The sequence below is a fragment of the Tyto alba genome, unplaced genomic scaffold, assembly GCF_018691265.1.
Source record: "Tyto alba isolate M040663 unplaced genomic scaffold, T.alba_DEE_v4.0 Super-Scaffold_1, whole genome shotgun sequence".
In the NCBI taxonomy this organism is placed as follows: domain Eukaryota; kingdom Metazoa; phylum Chordata; class Aves; order Strigiformes; family Tytonidae; genus Tyto; species Tyto alba.
In genome coordinates, this window is record NW_024881261.1 from 14,136,074 (window position 1) to 14,160,642 (window position 24,569).

The following is a 24,569-nucleotide window of genomic DNA, read 5'->3' on the forward strand; positions in this document are numbered from 1 at the left end:
CACAGAAAAAGTGCATAAACTATAGACAGGCTCTGAAAAGAACAACTTCATAAGAATCCTCTTTCATCTTTTGTAATTTAATAAAATATACTGACTGAAGGAAGGGATGACAGTCAGGCCTCTGCCTCACGCTTCACAGGATCTTCAGGAGTCTTTTTCCAATCATGTGGCTTTTTTGTTTATTAGTTCAGTTCCCCAGTAGTCCCAGCTAGAGTTAGTGGGATTTGAAAGACATGTCTTTGTGCCAGTTGGGCTAGGAAGAAGCTGTGTAGCTTTAGTTAGTGCAGCACTGATAAAATGCAATATTAAAACCTTCTTCTGTTTCACTGAAAAGAATATATTTCCTTCTGTTCTTTGTTAAAAATGCCTGAAAATTTTTTGGTCTGTTTTTTAATCACTGTGAAATTCCATTAAAATAGTGAAAACCTCCAGCAGATCTGATTAAGCAACAATATGGAACTAGAACAAAAACAGTTACATAACTGTAGAAATTGCTGCTGCCGGAATACGAATGAATGTTATCAGATTACATACAGAAATATAAAAGAACATACCAATAAAGTATCATTTTAACCATAATTGCCCTTTCAAAGTGACTGCAATATCCTTCTGTCTATATTTACTGTCAGAACCCCGTAATTTGCAAATCAGGCTTCCTGATTTGCCATTGGGAACATACTAGGTTAGCTATTGTAACAACCATGGCTTTGATCACACATTTCCTACCTTAAGGGTTTCCTATGCATACAGAAAACACTTCCTTTTAATTCAAAGGTGCATTTAAAAGATTTCTTCGCATAATTTCCTAGAAGCTTAGTGTTGATCCCCAAGCAGTTTTCAAAATGACCACAAATAAATAATGTAAATGCATCTACCTCACAGTTTCCTAAACTGCTGCTTGTGCCGAGACACTTAATTGAGTCACAGGGTGGACTTCACTCCAACCTTCCTGGGGACTGATGGCTTAGCAACTGATCAGCGGAGGGAGGTGGTGGGTGATGCCTTAAGGGACAGAGAATAAGTCCTGGAGGAAGCTGGTGGGAATGTGCACTTGGAGATCTGCTAGGGTGGAGGGAAAGTGCTATGAAGGCCAGAGGACATGACTAGCGTGGTGGGGGGTGAGGAGGAAATGGAGATGTGCTTCTTGTGCACGTGCATTTGGCTTCCTTACCATTGCTGGCAATGGCACCTACTGGTGGCACTGGTCACTGTCCATGTTTATAGCGCCTGAGCCAGTTAAATCAGAGAGCACACTACTTGCAACCTACTACCGTTTCATTAAACTTCACAGGTTTGCCCTCTGAGGAACTTAATTTGCATTATAAGGTTCTTAAGCACCTTTAGAAACACATTCAGGAATGCAATCCTGTCTTGGTAAAATATGGGGGGGTTTGCTTTTGTTTTTTTCCTTGCCAGCCATGCTGTAAAATGACAAACTTAGTTTATAGCATAATGGTGACATACCTTCCTTAATGTTTTAAGCATCTTATGGAATACAAATATATGTTTACTTGTTCATCTAGTCATTTTGATTTAAATCTATCTATATAAAAATCAGATACTGATTCTATACTACATATACACGTAAAAATAAACAAAGATAATATTATTTATTGGATAATATTCTTAAGGAGTTTAAGAACATACTTATTTTGAAAACGCTGACTATTTATTTTGTAATAAGGTTAGAGTATGTCTATGTTGTTATTCTTAGAAGACTTCATGCAAGAGTTGGATAGTACAGCAGAAAGTGAGTTCTCCATAGGAAACTGGTATTGAAACAAGTTGCATATTTCAAAAAGTACATTTTAAACTGACCAGAGAATTTTCTGTTTCTTCTTCTTCATCCTCATCTTTACCATCTTCAACTTCTTCTGTAACTTCAGCCTTAGCTTCTGCAATCAATTCTCTTATTGGTTTATTGGAAGTAGCAGTAACAAATGGATGCTTGTGAAAATAAAAAATAAGCACAATATTAAATCATGACCTCGTTGTACACAGTGGGAAAATCGTAACTTGCAAGAAATATAACTTCAGAGAAATGTTACTGTGGTTATCTCAAACTTGAATGTTCACAGTTAACATTAATCATAACTGTCATAATGTATTTTTTTCTGCAGAAGTTTTAAAAAAATCAAAACATTTGTATTCAAATATACTGTGTAAGTAGTCTAACAAACTTGCTAAAAATACAAATAATTAATTTATACTGACCTGTTTAACAATCCAAAGAACACAATGAAAGATTTTTTGAAAGGTTATTTTTCCTGGAAACGAGTTTCATTTGTTTTCAGTTCCACGGTTAAATTATTTCCTGATAAGCTTTATCTAGAAATATTCTTTCTAGAAAAAAATCTGTTCTGAAGACAAAGCAATTTTTCCTAACAAGAGCACAGAACTCTACATTCTTCTTTAAGAGGAAACAGCTACCTGTTCTTCTGCTACTGTCTGAATATTCTTTCTCTGCTTGGCCCTGCTGCTTGAATCTATTCAACATATGCTGGATATATTCTGGATAAAGTAAATATGTGCTGACATTAAACAGAATCAAACATACCTAGACACATCTCTCTTTTTTTACCTGTTCTTCAGTGACAGCATTATAGAGGAAGGCTGAGAGCTAAAGCTTTTAAAACACCTGTCAGCAGCTGACTACTTACGTAAATATCTCCTACCTCCATTACAAGTATCAAAGTACAAATACTTACGCCAAGTAATATTTATGCAAAGTATAAACACTTATGCAATGTTATATTACATCAAAATATGTAAACAAACCATTTAATCAGATTTTACCACATAAGGATCAATGCCACAACTTTAAAAACAGATTGTATACTAACACTTAATTTGACATTATTTAAATAGTTACTATAATACTGTTGCTCTTTTTAAAAATACAATATATTCTTGTCTTTAAACAACTGTTCTGAACAATTAGCTCTTCCTACCTGTAGAAGTTGAGTTGCATTCCACCTTGCATCTACATTCTTTTCCAAACATTTCCTCAGAAAATCTTTAAAATCTGATGACCTACACAAAAAGCAAACAGGTAGTGGTTCTTCTTTTGTCTTGACATCAGACTAGTGTATAATGACATATTCTTTTGCTTTCACATGCATCTACACTGCAACTCCAGGTGTTTCTACTAATTTACGAAAACACAAAGATAGTACAGGAATGCAAAGACCAATGTGGCACAAATATGATCTTTAAAATGTTTGTCCATTATTAAGTTTACTTTTGGCTCAGGATTTAGAATACATCACATCTGCTATATCACTAAATGAATCGCACAAAGATATTAAAATGACCAAATAGTCACTGCTTTTTTAAAATGTTTTCTTAGTATAAAAATACTTTAGTCTCCTTTCAGCCGATCTTCTTTTTCAGATAGTCTTCAGATCTTTTATTACATTTGTAAAGAGCTATTTTGCATACATTTTAATGCAAAATCTGCAAAATATTTCAGTATAAAAGCTTCTATACAGAACTACGACAAAAATACCATAGTCCCAATTGTATAAGGAGATATATATATATATATATGTGTGTACTTGTACACACAAACATATATAGAATAGGTACGTGTCTTTATGCATAAAGCTAGACCCATAACATTCAAAAGGTCTATGCCCATGAACATTCAGTATAGCAAATATACAGCTTGGCACGCCTCATACTCTAAGTCTACAAATTGGGGTGAGAAAGCTGTAAATAAAATACAAACCATTTTGAAGGCTGTGTTAATGTAGGTGGATCAGATTTTGCTATTTTCAGAAGCACTCGCATTGGATTTAATTCATGATGAGGTGGCTCTATTTGAGCCATTTCTATTAAAGTAATGCCAAGAGACCAAATATCAGCCTTGTAATCATAAGGCCTGTCTTTAGAGGTCTCACACATTACTACTTCCGGAGCCATCCTGCAAAGAGAATAATGAAGTACCAGATGAGAAAATGCTCTTATCTGTTCTGAAAAGGTTCTAAATAGATAAATTCACTAAAGCATTTTAAGAAGTATATTTTACTCGCACTTAATATATTTACACGGTATTCTATCAAGCTTGTACTATTAACAACAAAGGTGATATTAGTTCATACTAAGAAGTCAGTAAAACAGTGCACTTACCAATATGGTGTACCAATAAAAGAATCTCTTCTTTGTATTGTTCTTGTGTTTTTAGCTGATACTCCAAAATCCGCTTAAAGCAAACAGTAAAACACTATTAACTGGGTGGTGGAAAACATTGTATTTGTACATCTTACAACTGTCTTTTAAAATGTTGTATGTTCCAGAGCAAACATTCTGCAATATTGAAACTTCAAAGTGAGATAAAAGTAGTTGTGTTTTAATAACTGAGTGCCAAGGTTCTATAGTATTTCTAATAAAAGATACTGAATAAACATTATTGTCCATTGCTTAAAAAAGTAATGCTACTGTTGAGCTGCACGGGACAAGAGCGATGTATGTATTTACTGTAGGAATAAGTGGGTTAAATTATTTTAATTAGAAAATTATTTCTTCAGCCTGTGAAGAAATGCCTTCATGCCTTCCTCAGGCATGGCATTAGCTTTCTCATTAATTCAACAACTCATTCAGTTTTTAATTTCAGGATTCAAATTCTCATAAAGCTATGTTTTCCTTTTATCTTATGGGGTTTTTCCCACACGACCTTTCACCTCATGAAATATATGAAAGCTTGCATATGTACCTTTGATGTAACATCCAACCAAAAATCAACTTTATCTTTGCAATTAATATTGCTTGTCCATAAAGCACTACATTTCTCATTTAGAAAAAAAAAGGACGATATTTAAATATTTAAATATATCGTTATTATAGATGTAACTTTCTCAATTAAGATCTAGAGATTAGAGTAAAGGGCCAAAATAGCAATATGTTGCCATCTTTAATCTGTACAAAATGACTTGGTGGGCTCAACACTTGAGAAGCTTAATTTTGCTCTGAGGAAAAAAAAAATAAGGACTAAGCTATTTGTTAAAATGCAAAATCTGAAATTTGAGGGACTGCAGATACTGAAATAATAAAACTAAAATCCTTGTACAAATAAAATGCAATAAATGAAATTTATTTGCCATTTACATATTTGTAAAATAAGGAATTACCCATTTCTGTGTGTACCAGAATAACAATACAAATAGTTTAAAAGACGTAAATTGCTCTTTCAAGGGATGCTGTACACTTTTGAAAACTAAAGTAAATATTTTTTTAGAAATCTTAATTAGCAAACCTGAATACGTCACTAACTGTGTATGTGGAAGAAATCTCCCTGTGGTCTGAACAGTAAAGTAAATATCTTGACAGCCTGCACAGTGCTATATGCCAGCTAAGCTTGCCAAAATCTTAAAATAGTTCCAGTCTGTATGAGGAGGAGCCAGGTCATGTGAGGCAAATAAAATTAACAGAAACAAATGTGTCTCTCTCTGACCATGAGACTCTTGCTATGATCTGTGATTTCTTTTACAATAGTACTAAGAAGCTAAGATAGTGGTTTTATTACATTTATAAATAAAACCTCTGAGACTGAGTCCATCACTACATCATCAGACCTCCAAGAAAAGACGGAGCAGTAGTTACCCATACTTTGCGGATGAAGAGAAAGGCACGTGCAAGTATTGTATGTACAAGAGAATCCATGCAAAATGCACAGATACTTAACTGATCAATGTAGCATAACAGCTTCTTAAATATTCTCAAATTCTTAACAGAGATGATGCACCATATCTTGGCCAAGACACTGCAATCAGTATGAGTTAGACAGTAGATATATTGGTGTATTTGGACACATCTTGTTTAAATTTTAAAGGAACATCTGTAGTAAGGCTGGGAATTTAGAGCCCCAGTTCACTGTGGTGACCTTCCGAATCTCCTTACCTTTACCCTCTGTGTAACTTGCATCCAAAGAAATAAAACTAATCCCACACATTGTGTAGAGAGAAGTTTTTGAAACCTGAACACAAACTGCTATGTCATGGAACTATGACACTGGTAGAGCCGCTGTAAAGGCTGACAAGCTTATACACATTTGCCCCGATGAAGCCCTGAACAAAATGGATCCAGGCAATTCCTATCTTTTCCTGGCTGAATGAAGGATGCTGTTCACCACCAGTAGTACTTTGTCAGTTCTTCATGGAGGATTCTTTATGGATTCCCTACTGCATGAGAGGGAAAATGGGGATGACTGCTTAAATTCAGATAAAAAAAAAAAAGTAATCAGCAATAGTAAGCTTGTATTAATCTTCTTCCAGACAGTTCTATCTTAATTTCACTGCAATGAACAATTAAAAAAGGAATGGAAAGACTGAACTGAGTAATTAAGATTATTACTTCTCTCTCTCAATAATGGAAGAGACAACAGTACTAGGTACTGGTTTTTTGTGATAGTGAAGGATGTTAATTTCCTAAACTAACAACTTTAACTTCAAAGGGAAGTTCCAATGTTACTAGAGTAATGGTGTTAAGTATACTTGAGAACATTATACTAAGAAACACTAGGACCTGTGTCTGACTTTAGGGAACTTGGTACAGATACTGATTGATATGACTCCTACCCCTGATGATTCTGAAGTCTGAAAGATGTGCCAAGGACAGTTAGGACATTTACTCAAGGTTGGTTTTTGTTTTTCTTTTTTCATAGTGGCAAACATTAGATAAACACCGAACTCTGCCAAACTGCAACCTAAGGAGAATACAGTTATAAGATCATGCAAAGTTCCAGGAAAAACTTTTATATGCAACAATCTTACCTAGTTTAATGTCTCCATCTAATGTGAAAAGAATATTGCCAGCTTTTAGATCCCTGTGAATGATCTTATTTTCATGCAAGTAGTTCAATGCTTCCAGTGTCTGCCTGCACACCACTTTGATCTGTGGCTCTGTTAATGGCCTTTCAAGCTCTACAAGAGAAAGAGGCAGAAATAAACACTTTTACATTTTATGTTATGTGTTCACAGCAATCAGTATAGAAGTATATGTGAAAATTAATTAATCTGACAGATTCTGAACACCATATGTTTGAAAAACTTGTATCTTAAAATATTTGCTTCTTTCGGTAAAAATTTAATCCCTTGTACCCAAAACCCTACTATGAACTATGCATACCTACCTATCTGAACTGCAAAAAAGCTATAGTGCTTAGAGATCGGTTCTTTTGTGTGATACTGAGAGATGTTAATGACTAGATCCTTTACTTAATGGTACTGGCATTCACCTCATTTGAGGAATAAGCACAGAAAAATCTAACTTTAAGGTTGATGCAATATAAAAAAAAAAAATATCAAAATGTAATTTGAAGAAGATGGCAGGGGAAGGGAAGAATGAGATCCTGAAAAGGACTCATATAGATTATGTTAGAGAGCTCCATGAGCATATGAGAACAACTCATCACATTCACTTAAAGGCTCAAGAAAAAAAATGCGTTTTGGAAAGTAAATATAAACTTTAAAAATGAGAGAAAATTAATCTGAACTAAGAAGTTATAATGTCCATAGATATAGGTGTAAATGCTAATTTAAAAACCCCAACATTCAACACATACAAAATACCAATTACATAAATATTTGCATTTCAAAACAGTATACATGTGAAACAAGTTTTGCAATATATATTATAATTTTAACATGTTAAGTTTATTATTTGAAACAACTTATTTACCCAACATTACTGCATCTACTGCTCCACCTGCACAAAATTCGATCAGGATCTGTATATAAACAAAAGAATACACAAATTACAAATAAAATAGTTTTGTTGAAGTGAACCATTCATTAAGGGAGCATTATTGGGAGACCAGGGTTTCACACTATTTGGTCTTGACAAATTATTTCACTAACCTCTGCAAAATATTGGTACTGTTACCCAGCTAAAAGTAGGGCTGTGCTGCTCAAGCAGATTAGTTGAAAAATGCTTGGAGATCCTCAGACAAAAGTATTAAACCAAATATGAAACAGCATAATAAAACAGTCATCTTGAATCTGACTTGTAATGTGATTTACATAATCCCTGAAAACTCAATTCTCTATTATTAAGCTGTACTTCTATACTATATTCGCTCTGACTGAAAAGTCCAATTATAAGAGCTAAATGATTTTCCAGTGGCGGATGTTATCTCCTCTACTGTTCCAGAGGAGATGAAAATATGGAAAAATACTATTAGAAGTTACAGAAAATTACTAAATTCAGATGTTTACATTAATTTTCCTCCATTTTCATTGATGCCTATGATACATCAGGGCTTTTATCCCAGATTCTAATAATATTAGAACAACTTCATCTCCAGCTTTCAGTTTCCATTTGAAACAAAAATAAACTGCAACTATTTTGGGGCACAAGCTATGCTGACATGTAGGACAGAAAGAACATACATAAAGGAGAAGGAGGGCAGACTAAGGGAATGAGGAGAGCAACAGAGGAACGGTCATTCCAGATTGATACCCCACTCTTCCTTATGTGCTTTTTTCTTCTTTAATTTGAACTTTATATATTACATTATAATTTTCAGTCTGACAACTAACAAGTATTTCTTGTCAGAATACTAACAGCCAGTATTCTGGGAAATAATATCTTAATTTTTTCCTTTAGAGTACTTTTAAAAATCGGAGTATAATTGTCCATAAAACAGGAAACATCAAATTATACCTTGTACCATAACATTTATACCACTTTTGTTACATATTACTTCAAATTACTATCATAATTAATCCTCAGAATAATGATGCTAACAAAGGTATTATATAATGCAACTCTTTGTAAATCCTTTAAACCATTATTCCATTTATACGCTTCTACATACCTACTGCCAAGTAAGTTAAGTGTGGGTAATTGTAAATAAAGAGTTTCTTTCTCTTAAATTTGCTGTTTGATCTGACAATCTGTCAAAGGCCTCTTCAATAGAGAAACTGTGTTTCTAAAACTGGAAAGCAAAAGCGTATTTTATATCCAACTATCATTCTTCTCTTTTCCTCCACTAAATTCTGTTTACTTATCACATCATTATAGCCTTCTCTTTGACACTTTCATGCCTCTGCATTTCACTGTAACTATATATCTACAATTTTATTTTCAAACTATTTACTTCTATCTTTATTCTGCCATTGAAGCCTATCCACTCAAGTTTCATATTCTGCCTCTGTGAACACTTGCTTTCATGCTGACCTTTACTTTCAGAACTTTTTTCACTATTCCACTGTTTTATACAATATCATTTTACTCTGCATTGAGATCACACAAAGTTTTCACAAAGATTATAAAAATAAATCTACATCAGGAAAGATGGTATTTGTACTTCCATTGTTTTCATGCTTAAAGGATAAAGCATATTTGTAAGACTCCAAGTAAATCTTCTTTTATTTGTTTTAGGTATCTTTTAAATTATAAACTCTTTTATAAAAAACCCCCATGTATTCTCTGTACAATTCCAAAAGCATTTATAAATATCATACTGTACCACCTAAAAGAAAAAAAATTTATTTTCATAGCTAAAGCTATTCATTGCATAGGATGTAGCAGCAAAGTGATGTACAGTCATATGTATGCCCACTGTACTTCTATGTACAAATATATAGGTTTTAAGTAAATTAATTATGGTTCAAGTCCTGATAAACTGTCCTTCCAGGAAGTACATATGAATTCACTCATACCTAAAATACGTACTTCATAGACTGACCTTTTCAGCACATTATTTATTTTCCTGCTGCGTATTCTGAATCTCACTATAAATTGTGCAAATGTAATTAAAATTTGAGTCTTGCTGTTACAAATAAGCACTAAGAACTCTCTCCAAACACCAAAAGAACAGCTAATCTCCAAATTTTAGATTCAAACTCCTGACCAAATGACTCAGCATAGCTCAGTTTTACAGTGACAATTTCCTAAAAGTCATACTCACAATTTACAAATTAGTTTTGGAACTGAACAGTTATTCCAACAGTGACAACACAGAAGGAATGGGATTGACAACTGATCTTTTAATAAAGTCAAGGGAAAAAAAAGTAAATTCAATAACCTTTTGAAATAAATAAAAGCATTTACAGAAGAAAAAATACCTACCCACAGATTGTTTTCATAGTAGAAAGCATCTAGGAGCTTAACAATATTAGGATGATCACAGGATGCTAAAATATCAATCTCAACCATGTAGTCTTCAAGTTCTTCTTCTGATTTAGTATCAATCACCTTTGCAGCAGCCAATACTTTCGTTTCTTTGTTCTGAGCCTATAAAAGTCACAGCAAGCATGCGTATGTGAATTTCACCAGACCACTGTCACCAGCAAAAAAAGCTCCAAACCACCAACCTAAAAAACCCCTTCCTGACAGTTCTGTACTATTTTCCCGCCTTTAGTTTGCTTCTCTAACAAAAAAAAAAAAAAAATACCTGCATATTAAAGACTAGATAAACCTTTTTTTCTGCTAGATTTTAATAACTTTTCTCAAGGTCAGGAAATAAAGACAGGAATATAAAAATATTTAATTCTTGTCACATTCTTTAAACCATCATGCAGTCAATAGCTTAGGGTTGTTACTATTTTGTACTCCCAAAATGAAGTTTTGTGCTGCTCCTCAAGAACCTATCTATTTACGCTTGGCAAGGAGTGCGAAGCAGCCTCCACCCGCTAATTTCTGACTGTGCATTCTTGCCCTTCTGACACTCCCCATGTTGTGGCAGCACAGCTGTCTGCAAAGCCACACAGAAAACCAGATCCTCTACGAGTAATCAATAGGTTATGCTCTTCTTCAGCCAGGAGCTGTATTCAAGATCCCATACTAAAAAGCTGCCAAGCCATCATTAATTTGCCTGGGCGTTTTATTCTCCTTGCTTCAGACATGTAGGAGGACTTCCAGGGAAGGCTACTCATCGGAGCTGGCCATGCTGAAAATGCTGCCAGCCTCTACTCTATTACTCCACACCTTAAGTAAGACCAGGGAGCTAGAACTGCTGTAGTGGTAAGGTCAACTGGAAAACAGCAAGTAAGAAGTAAGATTTTGACTTGAACAGCAAAAGGAAAACAAGACCTCGTGTACCCAATGTAAAAACAAAAAGCATTTCTGCTATGCATTTAAATATTCTTTGCCTTTTTTAAGCATAAGAAATTACAAACAATTAGGATGACTTATTTAAATATCAAAATTTCAGAAGCTGTAAACACTTATTCATAGAATACTGCTGAGAAACTAATCCAGCAAAACTAAGCAAGGTGAGATTTACTTATTTGTTTAATATGTGGGGGATAAAGCAAATACTAATCACACAGCCTATATATATGTGTATACATATACACATACACATGAAGTTATACACACTTTGTAGTAATTCTCTTGCAAGTTATGTTTGAAGGAATACTATAACTTGGAATTCAGTACACTTTAAACAAGAAATTATATTTTCTCAAGCCATCATAAAATCAGTAGTTTGCCAAGGCATTTCCCATGGTTACCTTTTGCCTCTGAATAAAAGAAGATGTAGTACTGAAGTCTACTACACCAGTTACACGTAAAGACCATGAAGACAAGGCCTAGATTTACTCCACCTAGGTTTTGACATTCCAGTGAAATTAAATGAGAAGTAGCAACATAGGCTCTCTCCAAAGCAGCAAAACACAAGAACCTGCAGTGGCAATTCTAACTCCTGATGTGAAGCATCAAGGTGGTTCATCCTCCTTGGCTGGTGTGTGGGCATCCCGGCCCCAAACCTAGCTGAGATGAACCCAGGACAGGACACAGCAAGAATCCCCAAACCTGACTCCCGTCACCTAATCTCATTATACTAGTATCAGACAGAAGCTGGTATCAGACAGCAAATTAAGAATTCTTAAGAATGATTTTGAAGGTCTAAATATTATTACTTTCACAGCCATAAAATTATCTCAATGTGGCAAAAGAGAATAAAAGATTTAAAGATAAATGGTTACAATAACATTCACTAAAGCAGCAGTAACAGCAAAACACACAACCATAGTCCTAGCTGTTTCACCTTATGTTAAGGGTAAAGGTTTTATGTAACATTTATTTTTATCTCAATATTCTTACCGAAACAAAAAACAACCAATCTTCTGAACCTCAGTATTTGCCCTCCCATTTTTAACAAAGATAAGGGATCTGTATAATATTCTTCAAAAATAAACTACTGAGTAGTTCTCCAACATACATGCTAATCACAAAAAGGTCTGCTTAACACAAACATTGTTTGTTTTGGTTTGATGCTCTATAGCAAGAATGAAAGACTAACCTTCCTATTTTAGAGCTGTACTGTAAGTTAAACATGAAAGGTGAAACAGGTGTCTAACTCCACAGCAGAACTAGACTTGGTACGTTTACATGTGCAGAAGAAAGGTTGTTAGAGCACCTTTCTAAAGAATTCAAATATTAATTGTAAATTTACTTCTTTGAAATATGCATGGCCACACACTCTCCATTGTACCTTACAAGAAGGATACTTAAAAAAAAAAGTTAAGAAAAAATTTCTGAAATTAATTTTTAGACAAATGTGCATGTAAACTGTATAATGATAATAATATTTTGTTTAAACAAAATTATTTTAACCTTCTACATCAGGTAACAATAACAGATGTTATTGTTTTCAGATTCATTTTCATCTCAGAGAGAGAGAGGGACAGTGGTAAAGTAGCTTGCATGATTACATGCTAGGAAGTTCGCTGCATTTATAGAATATATTGCTTTTTTCTATTGACAGAGTACTTTGTATTTTGATTTTTCTTAAATCCTTTTGCTTGAAGTAACTACAAATCTGCTTTGAATAAGTTTCCTTTATTTCCTCCTTGCAGTAGCTCTATTACAATACCTCATTAAAAACCAGAAGCGATTATAGAGACAGTATGATTATCTTTATGAGCATCTAAACAACTATAAACAAAACAAATGTTCGCCTTTGTTCTGACTTGAGATAGTAAAATTTTGTAGGTCTAGATCCAGACTTTTTTTCCAGTTCTTAAAAGAAAAAAGCCTTAGAATTAGCATATTTCCACTGGCTATTTCCTAGGAGTGGTAAGACATTTTAAGTATACATCATTACACCTTAAAAAAATAATTCTTTATATATTTTAAATGTGATTTTGATAGTTCTTTTTGAATAATACATTATTCATCTCCACCCCACAATGCACTCTATAATAAACTGCCATTTATATGACTTGCTATAAGAAGTACATAAGAAATAAGCTTGTTTGAACTGCGTAGGAAAGGATTTTACTGTTCATGCATAAGATTTATGTAGCACTGTACTGTATGGGGAAAAAAAAAACCCTCTGGATTAAGAGGAACAAAAAACATTTACAGCTTTGTGTGGGCATGTTTGTTTTTTCTAGACTTTGGCTGAAGTCTTTCTACTGCCACATAACATTCTCCAAAGGTCAGAGGAGGAACAAAATTTTTTGTGTAGATGCAGTCTTGATTTGCATATACTCATTTTGCATTTGGGTACATGGACCTTGCAAGTCAAGTAACCATTCATGTTACTCAGAGGTTCTGCCCTTTCATGTCCTGTATCACAGCAGTTTCTTCCTATATTTTGGCGCTCAACTACCCTTCAAGTTATTCCAAATGCTCTGCTTAAATACATTTGTTTCTGCTTCCCTGACAGGTGATTTAAACTTCAGGCCTGTACTAAGCCGTCATCTTCAGTGGTTATCGTTCAATCCTGCTTTATGTGGAGACATGGAGGAAAGTGGGAGAAAGGTTTTCTTTCTTTGCATTAACAAAATTCGATCTTTTCAAAAAGATTCATACACAGTGACTGAAAACTGAATTGGAGTAACTCATTCCCCCAAGACCTGACTAATGCAATATGACATAGATATTATTAACTATTATATGCAACAATACATACATATTGTAATCCTTTCACCAAAACTTCTGTTTGGATTACATATTTAAGGTTACTGCAGCAAATATTAATTTACAGAGAAGATACGAACAAGGGAATAGCAAACACTACATTACAGCATGGTTTTTGCAATGGATGGCACAGTCTTATTAGCGGAAAACACACAGAAAAATACTCTTATTCTCCTAATTCTAAAATTAAGTACTTTTAGAGAGATAGATTGCAGATTTGCATAGAATAAATGTGATTTTGTAAATTAGAACTTGCAAATTATGCTCTCTCTGAACCTAAATCCCTCACACTAAAATGGCAATGATCTCTAAGGGACAAAAATTTTAAAAATTTGGAAACATATCAGTACAAGAATAACCATGCTACATAAAACTAGGATCTACGAGTATGTGAAATTAGTGACTCCTCCCTATCAATCCTGGATTTTTATATTTGGTTATATGATACTGTATAAGTTCCAGAGCCAGAAGCTTTGTGAAGAGACTGATAGCAGAATATTAAAAGGCAGGTTTACTGTCTGGGCACTCAGCCAAGCAGTTGCATATTCCCAGCCATGAACAGCAGGGAGAGCAGAGCCACCGTTACAGAGTAATAGGATTACAGCTCAGAGATAACTCATAGTCTTTCATCTTTAGATGACCAATATGAAGTTTCAGCCTTGGTTGTGAGGAGCTGTTTCAGTTTCCTATCGCCAGCAAATATTTCCTTCCCAACTGTGCAGCTCCTCTCCTGCGATGCAGCATGTAGACATCTAAAAATTAAACAGTGTTTACATCTGAAAAAAGTTAAGCACGTCCTTCATCTATTGTGCAGTCAACCAGAAACAAAACTGAGACACGAGATAAAAAAATAGTTCATCACCTTTCTTCCTGATGCCTGATCTCCTTTGAGATGTTATATAACCACTGCATGCTTTGCAGGCAGCAAAACAAATCAATTAAGAAGCTTTTCCTTTCTGACTCATTCTTCTCAACAAAACTGCAGTCATAATCACAGATCATCAAGGTTGCCAAAAAGTGAAAAATACATCTCTATTCAGCAAGATGTTTTTGCATGTAAAAAGCTACACTTTTGTATAAACCTGGGTTTGTCAGATCTAGCTCCCTATATGCTTTCTGATGATGTCTGAATAATCAGTACTGAAAAACTGTCCTTGTACAACACAAAAGCAAGAGTTGTTTCTCTGAGCTATCAGAAAGCAGTGTATCTCAAGCTTTCTTAAACATATGAACCAAGGAAAAAAATTGTTATAATGTCATATTTTAACATCCTGATCAAATAAAACTGTAAGTAGCAGTGTGGCCCACTGGAAAAACTACTGTCCTGGGTTTGTTTTGCATAAATTTACTATACCATATTTAACATTGTCCTGTGCATTTTGAAACTAATAAAACACCCTGCATGACTGACCAGTATAAAGTGTGCAAACTTCTTTTCAAAACATGGAAAGGTGTTCTTTATTAGTGAATTTTAGAAAAAAATAGATCTATTTTAATTAATCAGATGAAAAAGCATTAATCCTAACATCAAATGTTGAGAAATGTAATTAACAATACCGGTTTGAATGCAAGAGCAAATAGCTACCTCTGTGTCATGGTTTAAACTCGGCCAGCAGCCAACCACCACACAGCTGACGGGTGGGAGGAAGGAATTTGTGGGGGTAAAGGAGGACTAGTAGGTTGAGCTAAAAACAGTTTAATAATTGAAATAAAATAAAACAACAACAGTAATAGAAAGTACAAACAGGTAATGCACAACGCGCTTGCTCGCCACCCACTGACTGATACCCAGCCCACTCCCAGCTAGCAATTCCAAAATACCAAGATCTCAAAACCACAATCCCAGAAGCAAGAGAGAAACCCCTCCTTCCCAGCTGCCCCTCCTTTATATACTGAGCATGATGTTACAGGCTGTGAAATATTTCACTGGCCAGTTTGGGTCTGGTGCTCTTGCCCTGCTCCTTCCCAGCTTCTTGTGCATCTCTGCACGGGCAGGACACAGGGAGCTGGAAAGTCCTTGATCTCTTAGAGCCCAGCACACGCTGCAACATTAAACCAATTTTCACAATAAATCACAAGTTAGGCCAACGAAGGCGATAGCGACCTCCACAGATTTCTGGAAATTAAGATAAGCCAGACATTTCAAAGAAGCTGTGTTATTTAGCACCAGTCTTCACCGCACAGTGTTTGAATAGGTAGTAGCAATAAAAAACAAATAAACAAACAACTATAAAGAATTTCAGTTTTTGTTTAATTATAGGTATGGTTGGTCCAAGGAATTAAAAAACAGCTAACTTCAGTTATACACGTTAAAACTTGTTGAAATGACTGATACAAAAGAACTATTCAAAAGATCATGAAAGGACAGTATCTGCCAAAGAAGATGTTACACCCTTAAACTACAGCTGATCAGCCAAAAATTTTCGCTGCCTGCACAATGTATCATAACTACCTACTAGAGTGTTTCTTCTACTTAATGTTTAACGCCAGGGAGAAAAATACTGAAATGGAAGTGTAGATAAAAGGGCCTCTATTTCCTACAAGCAAGTACTATTACTAACAAAGTAGGGCCCAGGGTTCAACCCAGACTGCTGAAGCACATCTTTATGATACTGTGGTCTGGTGCTGCCTTGTGGCTGCACTAGTTTTGGAGCAGTTTCCATGACAACTTCACTCTCCTTGTACTTCGTACTTATTGTGGTTCTTCTGCTTCCTCCACAGTTGCTTTCTGAGGATTCCACAAGTTATTTTTGGGAGTGGTATGGAATATAATTTTCATGTTTAACCTTATGATTCCCTTTATGTATTTCATTAATTCTGTGGTATTTTGTATACTAGCTAAGCAGAGTTCCCATCCTGATTCATGCACTGTGTCACTGAAATCAGAAGGAATATTTATATGCATATTTGAAAAGTACTAGGGCTGGACTGGCAAATATGTGTGAAATAACTGAAACAGTCCTCTAGAAGAAACTTAACAGAGGAGATTATATCAGATTTCAGCAACATTCTTATTTAAACAAATCTGTTTAAAAAATGGAGCAAAAATAAGAAAAAAAAAAAAAAAAACGCTAAACATTGGCAAGAAAATCTCCAAAATGTGCTATGCTGTTTTTAATAACACATTTTTATTTTCCCTTCTCTTGTTGTGTGATAGCTCACATAAAAGCAACAGGGGAAACCAGCTGACAATAATGGGAAAATATTTGTAACTGAAGTATTAAGTGGTATCAGAGGTGTAAGTGTAAAGACCTGGTATTTTTTTTCGTAAATTCAGTTATCATAATTGTAGCTACTACTTGCAAAAGCAACATTAAAATACACAATTCTGCATTACAATCAACTCCGAAACTTGAGAAGGGGGAGGTGTGACAAATTAAGATTTATCCCTGCAGTGCTAAGCTGCATTGCCAGTATCTCTCATCTGCAGAGGACACTAACAGTTGCCGGCGGGGTTTTCTCCATTTTATCCAGCACCAGACAATGTCAGTCCCAAACTACCTGACAATTTTCCAGGAAAGACAGAAGCCCAGTGTATCTTCATCTTGGATTACAGATATCCTACAGTTATTAAGTCTTGTATCATCAGAAAAAAAAAACACCATAATGCTTACTAATTTACAAGTTAATTTTAGTCAGTAGATCTTTAAATTGTCTTTATTCCACTAAGCACACCTTTATTCCAGACAACATAAATTAATAATGTTTCCAAGAAACAAAGATATCAAGAAATACTTTTTAAGCAAACAACAATTGCTCATTCTAGCTGTTTACTAGAATGACTTTTAAGACAACCAACAAACTGGAGTTGAAGCTGCCTCCAGACTGTTGTTTTTTTAGCAAGTTACCATGCTGCCAGGTTGTGAGTTGAGAATTTATTTGCTCTTGATAATTTTATGATTTGTTTGAACACAGGATTTAAGAAACCTCCGACTCCTTTACCTGGGAGGATTCTGCTATAGTCTTGCTTCTAGTCATTTAACATCTGTAACAATGCTTTAGTTCACTTGAGCTCAGAGAGCCAGTGTTACTCCTGCTAACATCTTTTCCCAGGGAGACATTTGGAGTTGTAAAAGCAAACTCTGTAGCTTTCTGCAAACAGATATTCCACAGAGCATTTTGGCTTCATGTACCACTAAGTCATTTTGTTTACTAGCACTTTACAGACTACATAGTGTGGATTCTCAGATGTACACATATCAATCTAGAATACTTTTTTTTTTTTTTTTAATAAAAATGGCTTTGGACTTTAAGAACCCTTCAACAAAGACCTTCTGGCACATTACTAGGGAAACTAGATAGTCACAGAAATGAAACATGTCACAGCCATTAAGTTAAAAAAACTTGCTGTCAAAAAAGTAATGATTATTATTAAAAGTTCTGCATTTCACATAGGAGAAAGTACAGGTCTTGAAATGCCTTGAAGACAATTTATTTTATGTATTTGTCGTAGAAAATGATGGGATATAACAGATGCAACTTAGCTGTCATTTAAAGTGTATACATCATAACAGCTCAAAAATATGGGCAGTTTGGGAAAAGGTTCTGTATAATTTGATACTGCAATGTGAGCCATATTCACGACTTGCAATGAGCTCAGCTACATAGCCAGAGGGGAAAGATTAAATTAAGTAAGATGAAGCATTATCACCCCATTTCATTCTTTGTCCTGCTAAAATGAACAATAAATAAAGTATACTTCATGTATTTTAAGGGAAAAAAAATATAAACTACGTAGGCAGTTTATGGTTCTGTATTTTACAAAAAGACACAGTTGTAACACTGCGAAATGAAACGTGACTACATCAACACCACATTAAGACTGGCAACAGCTCTTGCAAAACTATCAAAGCATATATTCTGTTTGCTCCAAGCATGCTCTAGTCTGTTAAGATGAAACTTCCCCTATTTCTGAAGTAGCAAAAAGGGAAGTAGAGTAGCTTTTGACAACTTTCATAAAAAGCTGTACATCATGCCTGGTTTTTAAGTAAAATTGTTAGAGAAACCAATTCATGTTCTTTTTATGGTATTACTGTTTCAGAAAGAACTGGAAATTTAGAATTCTAGAGGAAAGTTATTGTGTCCTTATATACATATCTTTAAAACGATCTAACAGAAACCAACTGCAAAGATAGCAACAACAAAAAACCGAAATCCATACAGTTAGGCCAGTGTCTTTCAGCTTTCTTTATTGTAAATAAAGTTACTTTCAAGTCAGTTCTACAATGAACTTTATTAATTACAAAATTCACTATGATGATATATGCTATTTAATGCTTGTGCAACTTGACAGTAGTTTTCTTGTGAGCCTGAAGTAATAACCCTAAAGCTATATAGCATCTCGTGAAAACAAAGTGAAATGTTCAGACATGTAAGTTAGAAAGGTTTCCTCACATACAGTCTATGACGACCTAGCCATCTTTGTTCTGCAAGTATGACATCTCAAGAGATGAGAAAGCCATCTGAATAAACATTTGGTATTCCTTGAAAATTGGCTATTCAAGTGCCACAGAACTAGCATCTTGGGTTCTGGAAGTAAACTTCATTCATATTCAGCACAGTAGTGGAACATGTTGCTTCTGATGTTGAGTTTCACATTAACTGTTTGGTTTGTTGGGTTTTTTTAAACTGGTGAATTTAAACAACTAGATGTTTAAGAAAACTGACTACTCTGAGAAACTCTATGAATACCAATTCTATTATTTATCAGTTGATTTCAAAAGAAATTTTAATTTAGAAACACGTTGCTGATGATAATCTTTTTCAAGTTCTGAACTTGCTGTTTGCCATTTTACTGTTAGTGTAATTATTTCAGAATTTACCTAATATGCTAGTGATCAATACAGATGGCCACAGGAATAATTGCATTATTTGATAAAATTATTAAAACCATATGAAGATAAACAAATCAAGATAAAATACTTCAACTGTCTGCAGAACTTGATGCACAAAATATGCAAAAGGAAAACAGCTGTTTTACATTTTTGCAACTAATGAACTTGTGAGTTTCTAACAGTACAAGACTTTCATGCAATGTAGGAACAATGTTCTTCCTCCGACAGAACTGCTGTGTATCACGATAATGTTAAACACCGCAAACAGTTAAACACACAAGATGTTCAAGAGGAAGTACTGTTCTTGCCTCTTAATAGTGTGGCAATGTTACTTTTAATGGAATTATGAAACTTTTATTTTGCCCATGTCCCCAAGAAGCGACAGCAATGAGGACACACCAGCATGGCTGTTAGTGACAAAGCAGTGTTCTCTTTGACAAGACATCCCCCTTTCTCCTACTCCTCCTTTTCTCTCTTTATTTTTTTTTTGTAATCTTTTATTAGGCTGAAGGCTTTCTGAAGAAGAGGGCTATCTTTTGTTGTGTATTTGTACAGTGAGAGGGAATGTTGTATTCCATTCCTTTTGGAAAATTATCTAATCCATTTCTTGCTTCAAAACACTTCACTCCCTCTGAAAACCAATTCAGTTTCTGTACTTTCCTCATACAGGTAAATTTGGTGCCAAATAAGAAGTCTTACAAAATTTTTGTTCTTTTCTAGCAGCTATGTAGTGTAACTAAAGTAAAGAATCACCACCTGAAACAAAACTGGGAACATATGCTTTCGGTAAATTTCCAGTTAAAGATCAGTTTACATAACAAAATTCTTCTAGCATGGATGTCAGTGATGCAAAGGCACAGAACTACCACCTGATAGTATCAAAAACGGCATTTAGCAAAACTGCCTTTTTATCACTACTCTTGTTAACAGCAGATGATTTATACAACAGAAGTATGTCTATTTTTCCTTTTGTCCTGACAAAAAGTATTCATCTGACATACCTTAGCTTCAGAATAGCAATATGCCACCTTGATGCTTCCCTTTTATAGCTATTTAAGCCAATGCTGACATTGTCCTGTCAATTTGCCCTTACATCAGCACTGTCACGTATCTGGCCCTCCCGTGAGCTGCTCTGGGGAGCCAAGAAGATTACTTGTACAATCAGCTTTTGGGTGGCTTAGTTCCTTGAATCAGATAATCATGAGGCTGGCAAGCACCAGACCTGTCACAAGGATGGAGGTGGGAATGGGAATATCCTGCCAGAACCCCGGCTGCATTGACCTGCATTGTCGGAAACTGTTGTGGAAAACAGTCATGGTAAAGACCCAGCCACTTATCATTCAAAAGTCACTTCTGTACTTACTAAAGCTATTGAAATTCACCACGTTGAGAAGATGTGTTATCGACTCTTTCACTTAGTATGACAGTTCCGTATGGTTTTAGCATTTTTCAGAGATTCAAAACAATCTTGTTCATATTACACCAGCTCAAAGGTGAGGTCCCATGCTGGGCCACTAAAGACTAAGAACTTCCAACAGTATCCATAAATATTGAAACAGACATCACAAAGAGGAGAGTTAACAAGTCTGTACACTAGCTCATTGTTATATTTCACTTCTAAATGCTAGGGGAGGTACATGGTTTTTTGTTTGTTTTTAAGCATAACACACTAAATTAACAAACAACTTCTAGGGTTATTAAACTGACCAGAACATCTAAGCTTGCTACTAAGAGACAGCTTGAAGTTCTTGCTACAGCCAAAAGCAAAGGAGGTATTTTCAGGTACTCCAGCTATCGCTGCCAATCAGTAGGAAACACTTGACAGTATCCGTGTTTATCTGGTGATCCTTAAGCTTTCAGACTTCCCACCCCAGAGACGTTAAAAATAATAGACAGTGCTTCCTTCTTTCAAGTTACTTATAAACTCAGCGCGTATCCACTAGTAGTAAAAACTAGTTGGAAGTGGTGAAAGAGTAAAAACAAGCTTGGCTTAACTCTAAGAGTACCCATTTCTCCATGTTAGCAGAATGGTTCAAATTCATTTTGGAAATAATTCCTGTTCAGACTCTTCTGACCACATTTCCTAGTGATGACCACTGTTCACACTTATCACAGTGTAATGTAGTTGCACAGACGTATGGTTCTGACCATGATTGTACAGCACTAAGAAACAACAGTTTCCCTGAATGGTGAACTGAAAGACTTGTGGCATTCACAGAAGTTGAGCAAGTAAGAGAATGAGAGGAGGACAATTAAATCATTAAAGGGTCAAGCAGTTGTCTGTAAAAAGTGGACTAAAAAGGTTGGGCCTCTTCAATTCAAACAGGAAAAGCTGAAGGTGGGGCAGGAACATGACTGAACTTTACAAAATAAAAAAAGACAGCATATGAGTTGAATAAAGCTTGATTTGAGACAGAGGTTCTGAAGGAGATGAGGGTTTACTGCAACATGGTAATTCTTGCTGAAGCACTCAATTGACTTTTCTCCATTATGGTTTTACTGCCTTCTGATTACAAAGTATTAACTCTTTTCCTGGTAAAGTACTGCTTAGAAATACAAGTGAAAAGTCATCTTCTATAATGAGAGATCTAGGCACATGCTAGAGAAAAGCTTTGGTTTTACAGCATAAATCTGTCAGGAGAAACATTACCTACAAGATAAAGAAAAAATAAATTTCAGTGCAAAAGGTCGTGCCAAGTTATTACTGTATTGTTAACAAAGTTACAATAACTTCCCTCAGAACACTTTTCTGAATCATGGTTATGACTAAACATTTCTAGAGACAAAACCCAGTTCCTTAAAGTCCCCCTTGAACAATAGTCTCAGACAGATCTAAAATGTTATTCAATGAGAAGAAAGTAAAGGGAGAGTCTTCTCCAATTCATTATCAAGCTGGCTGGATTAAAAAACAATCCCGCCTTAGTATGAAAGCAATGGTCAATCCTCATGCTAAATAAAACAATTTTAATGTAGGCACAACTTCAGCACTAGGGTGATGGTTCCTGCAAAAACTCCAGCAGACTGTATGGTTCCCCTTACACTCTCTGCTCACCAACTAATTTTGAATAACTACATTAATATAACTTTAGAAAAGTTCTTTCTGAACATTATAAATTACCTTTATTTGTCATGGCCTCCTTCAGTTTCAGATTTTCTGAAACAACCACCAACAGATTAATTTTTAAGACTGACACCTTAAGGTAACAGTCGCTTAGTCTTTTATAGTAAGGATAAAATTAGCAAGTTTTAAATGCTAATCAATAAATTGATTTGGCTATTGTAGTATGATCTTACATTTTCACTCCTTCATATTCTTCTCCATAGAAAAATACCGAAGAATAGCATGCTCCAGGTAAACAGAACCTTCTTAAAGCAAGATTTTGGGTGGAACTTGGCTCAAGCATGAACCTATGCTTGAGCAATTTCTTGCTCTAGGCTATAGGTAATTAACTAAATAGAAAATGGCTACTTAATAGAAATATAAAAATGGCTACTTAAATGGGAAAAAGTGTGTCTTTGTCTTTTCTTCCAAATCAGCATTCATGCCTAGATGGTTTACATTATCTTCTCTATATAAACACATGCAGTCCTATAGAATACTGCAAACCAGTCTTAATCCAGAAGAGTAAAAATAAACAAGAAAAAACTGTAATATTGTAACTTGCTTTTACATACATTTAGAACTGCTTTAAGAAACAGTATGTCCTCCCCAAAAAAAATGTGATCGTTTAAGTAGGTGCATCAAATATACAAAGAATCTTCCATTACTATTTTAGTGTGATTTTTCTGCTCTAGGTAAATCTTCGGCCGGATGTACTTCAGTTGGTTTGTATCCTGAATGTAGAGCATATTCAACAGAAAAGTGAAGCCTTAATTTTCTGTTGAAGCATGAATGCCACTGCAGAGTGGTTTGAGGTAGCCTACTAGCTGTTATTGAATACTTACATGATTTTTATTGTCTGACATCCTTCAAACATATTCTGCAAGTACTAAGTCTCCCTTCTCTGTAAAGATTCTTTCCCACTTCTGAGTGGAAAAAAAAAATGTGTTTCCACATGACATTTGACAGTTAAAATTTCTTTCAAGCATTCCATACTGTAAGCATGCTATAAAGCCAATAAAAATGAATTAGAGGGAGTTACAATATATATTTTACATGGGTTTGGGGAAAAATTATAAAACATTAATTTATTTTACTCTGTGCTATTAATTCAGTCTGCTTTGTTTTCTAACTGCAAATTTCATGGCTTTTCCATCACTAAACACTGAAAACTGGAACAATCCAAACACTATCAAATGAAAAGATAGCACAAGCATTTTATTTCAGTAATGTGGCAGCTACTGTAAAGGAAGACAATAGGCAAAAGAAGTGATACAATATGAATTTGTCAATTCCGTGTATAATCTTAATATAATTAAGGGTTATTAGGGGAGCAGGAAGAAGCAAAGACCAAAAAAGTATACCTAAACAACACTTCAGGCACCAAGGTCTCAAGGAATGCATTTAAGATCTTAAACCAGAGAGTTTAATTAACGTTGCCTCTTTTACACAAACACAACTGTCATTGAAGGAGAATGATGTTTATAATTTTACGAGATTCTCAAAAGGTGGGTCATGGCCCATGAAATATGCAAGGCCCATTCATAACTCCATTCAATTAAAAAAAAAACTAATCCCAAACTAGGGATCATGGCATTTGCAAATATAAACCCAACAAATTATTTCTTCAGTATTGTTTATGGGTGGTCAAAACACCACCAAAAGAAACTTGTGAACTACTGCTCTGCAAAAATAGAGTGCATTACTACTTGAAGACCTGTATTACTGGAGGACTACTTCCCTGACAAAGATTAAGCTCAAAA

General features: G+C 34.9%; 1 protein-coding gene across 3 annotated transcripts in view; it reads right to left on the minus strand.

Moving 5' to 3' along the window:
- Nucleotides 1-24,569, minus strand: part of SLK (STE20 like kinase) — a 49,582-nt gene that overhangs the window by 17,560 nt on the left and 7,453 nt on the right. For all 3 annotated transcript variants that reach the window (XM_032988789.2, XM_032988790.2, XM_032988788.2), the window contains exons 2-8: nt 10,072-10,236; nt 7,678-7,726; nt 6,771-6,920; nt 4,132-4,204; nt 3,731-3,925; nt 2,952-3,033; nt 1,819-1,947 (exon numbers count right to left, since the gene is read on the minus strand). In XM_032988789.2, coding sequence (XP_032844680.2) covers nt 1,819-1,947; nt 2,952-3,033; nt 3,731-3,925; nt 4,132-4,204; nt 6,771-6,920; nt 7,678-7,726; nt 10,072-10,236 — 843 coding nt within the window. The remainder of the gene's footprint in view (nt 1-1,818; nt 1,948-2,951; nt 3,034-3,730; nt 3,926-4,131; nt 4,205-6,770; nt 6,921-7,677; nt 7,727-10,071; nt 10,237-24,569) is intronic.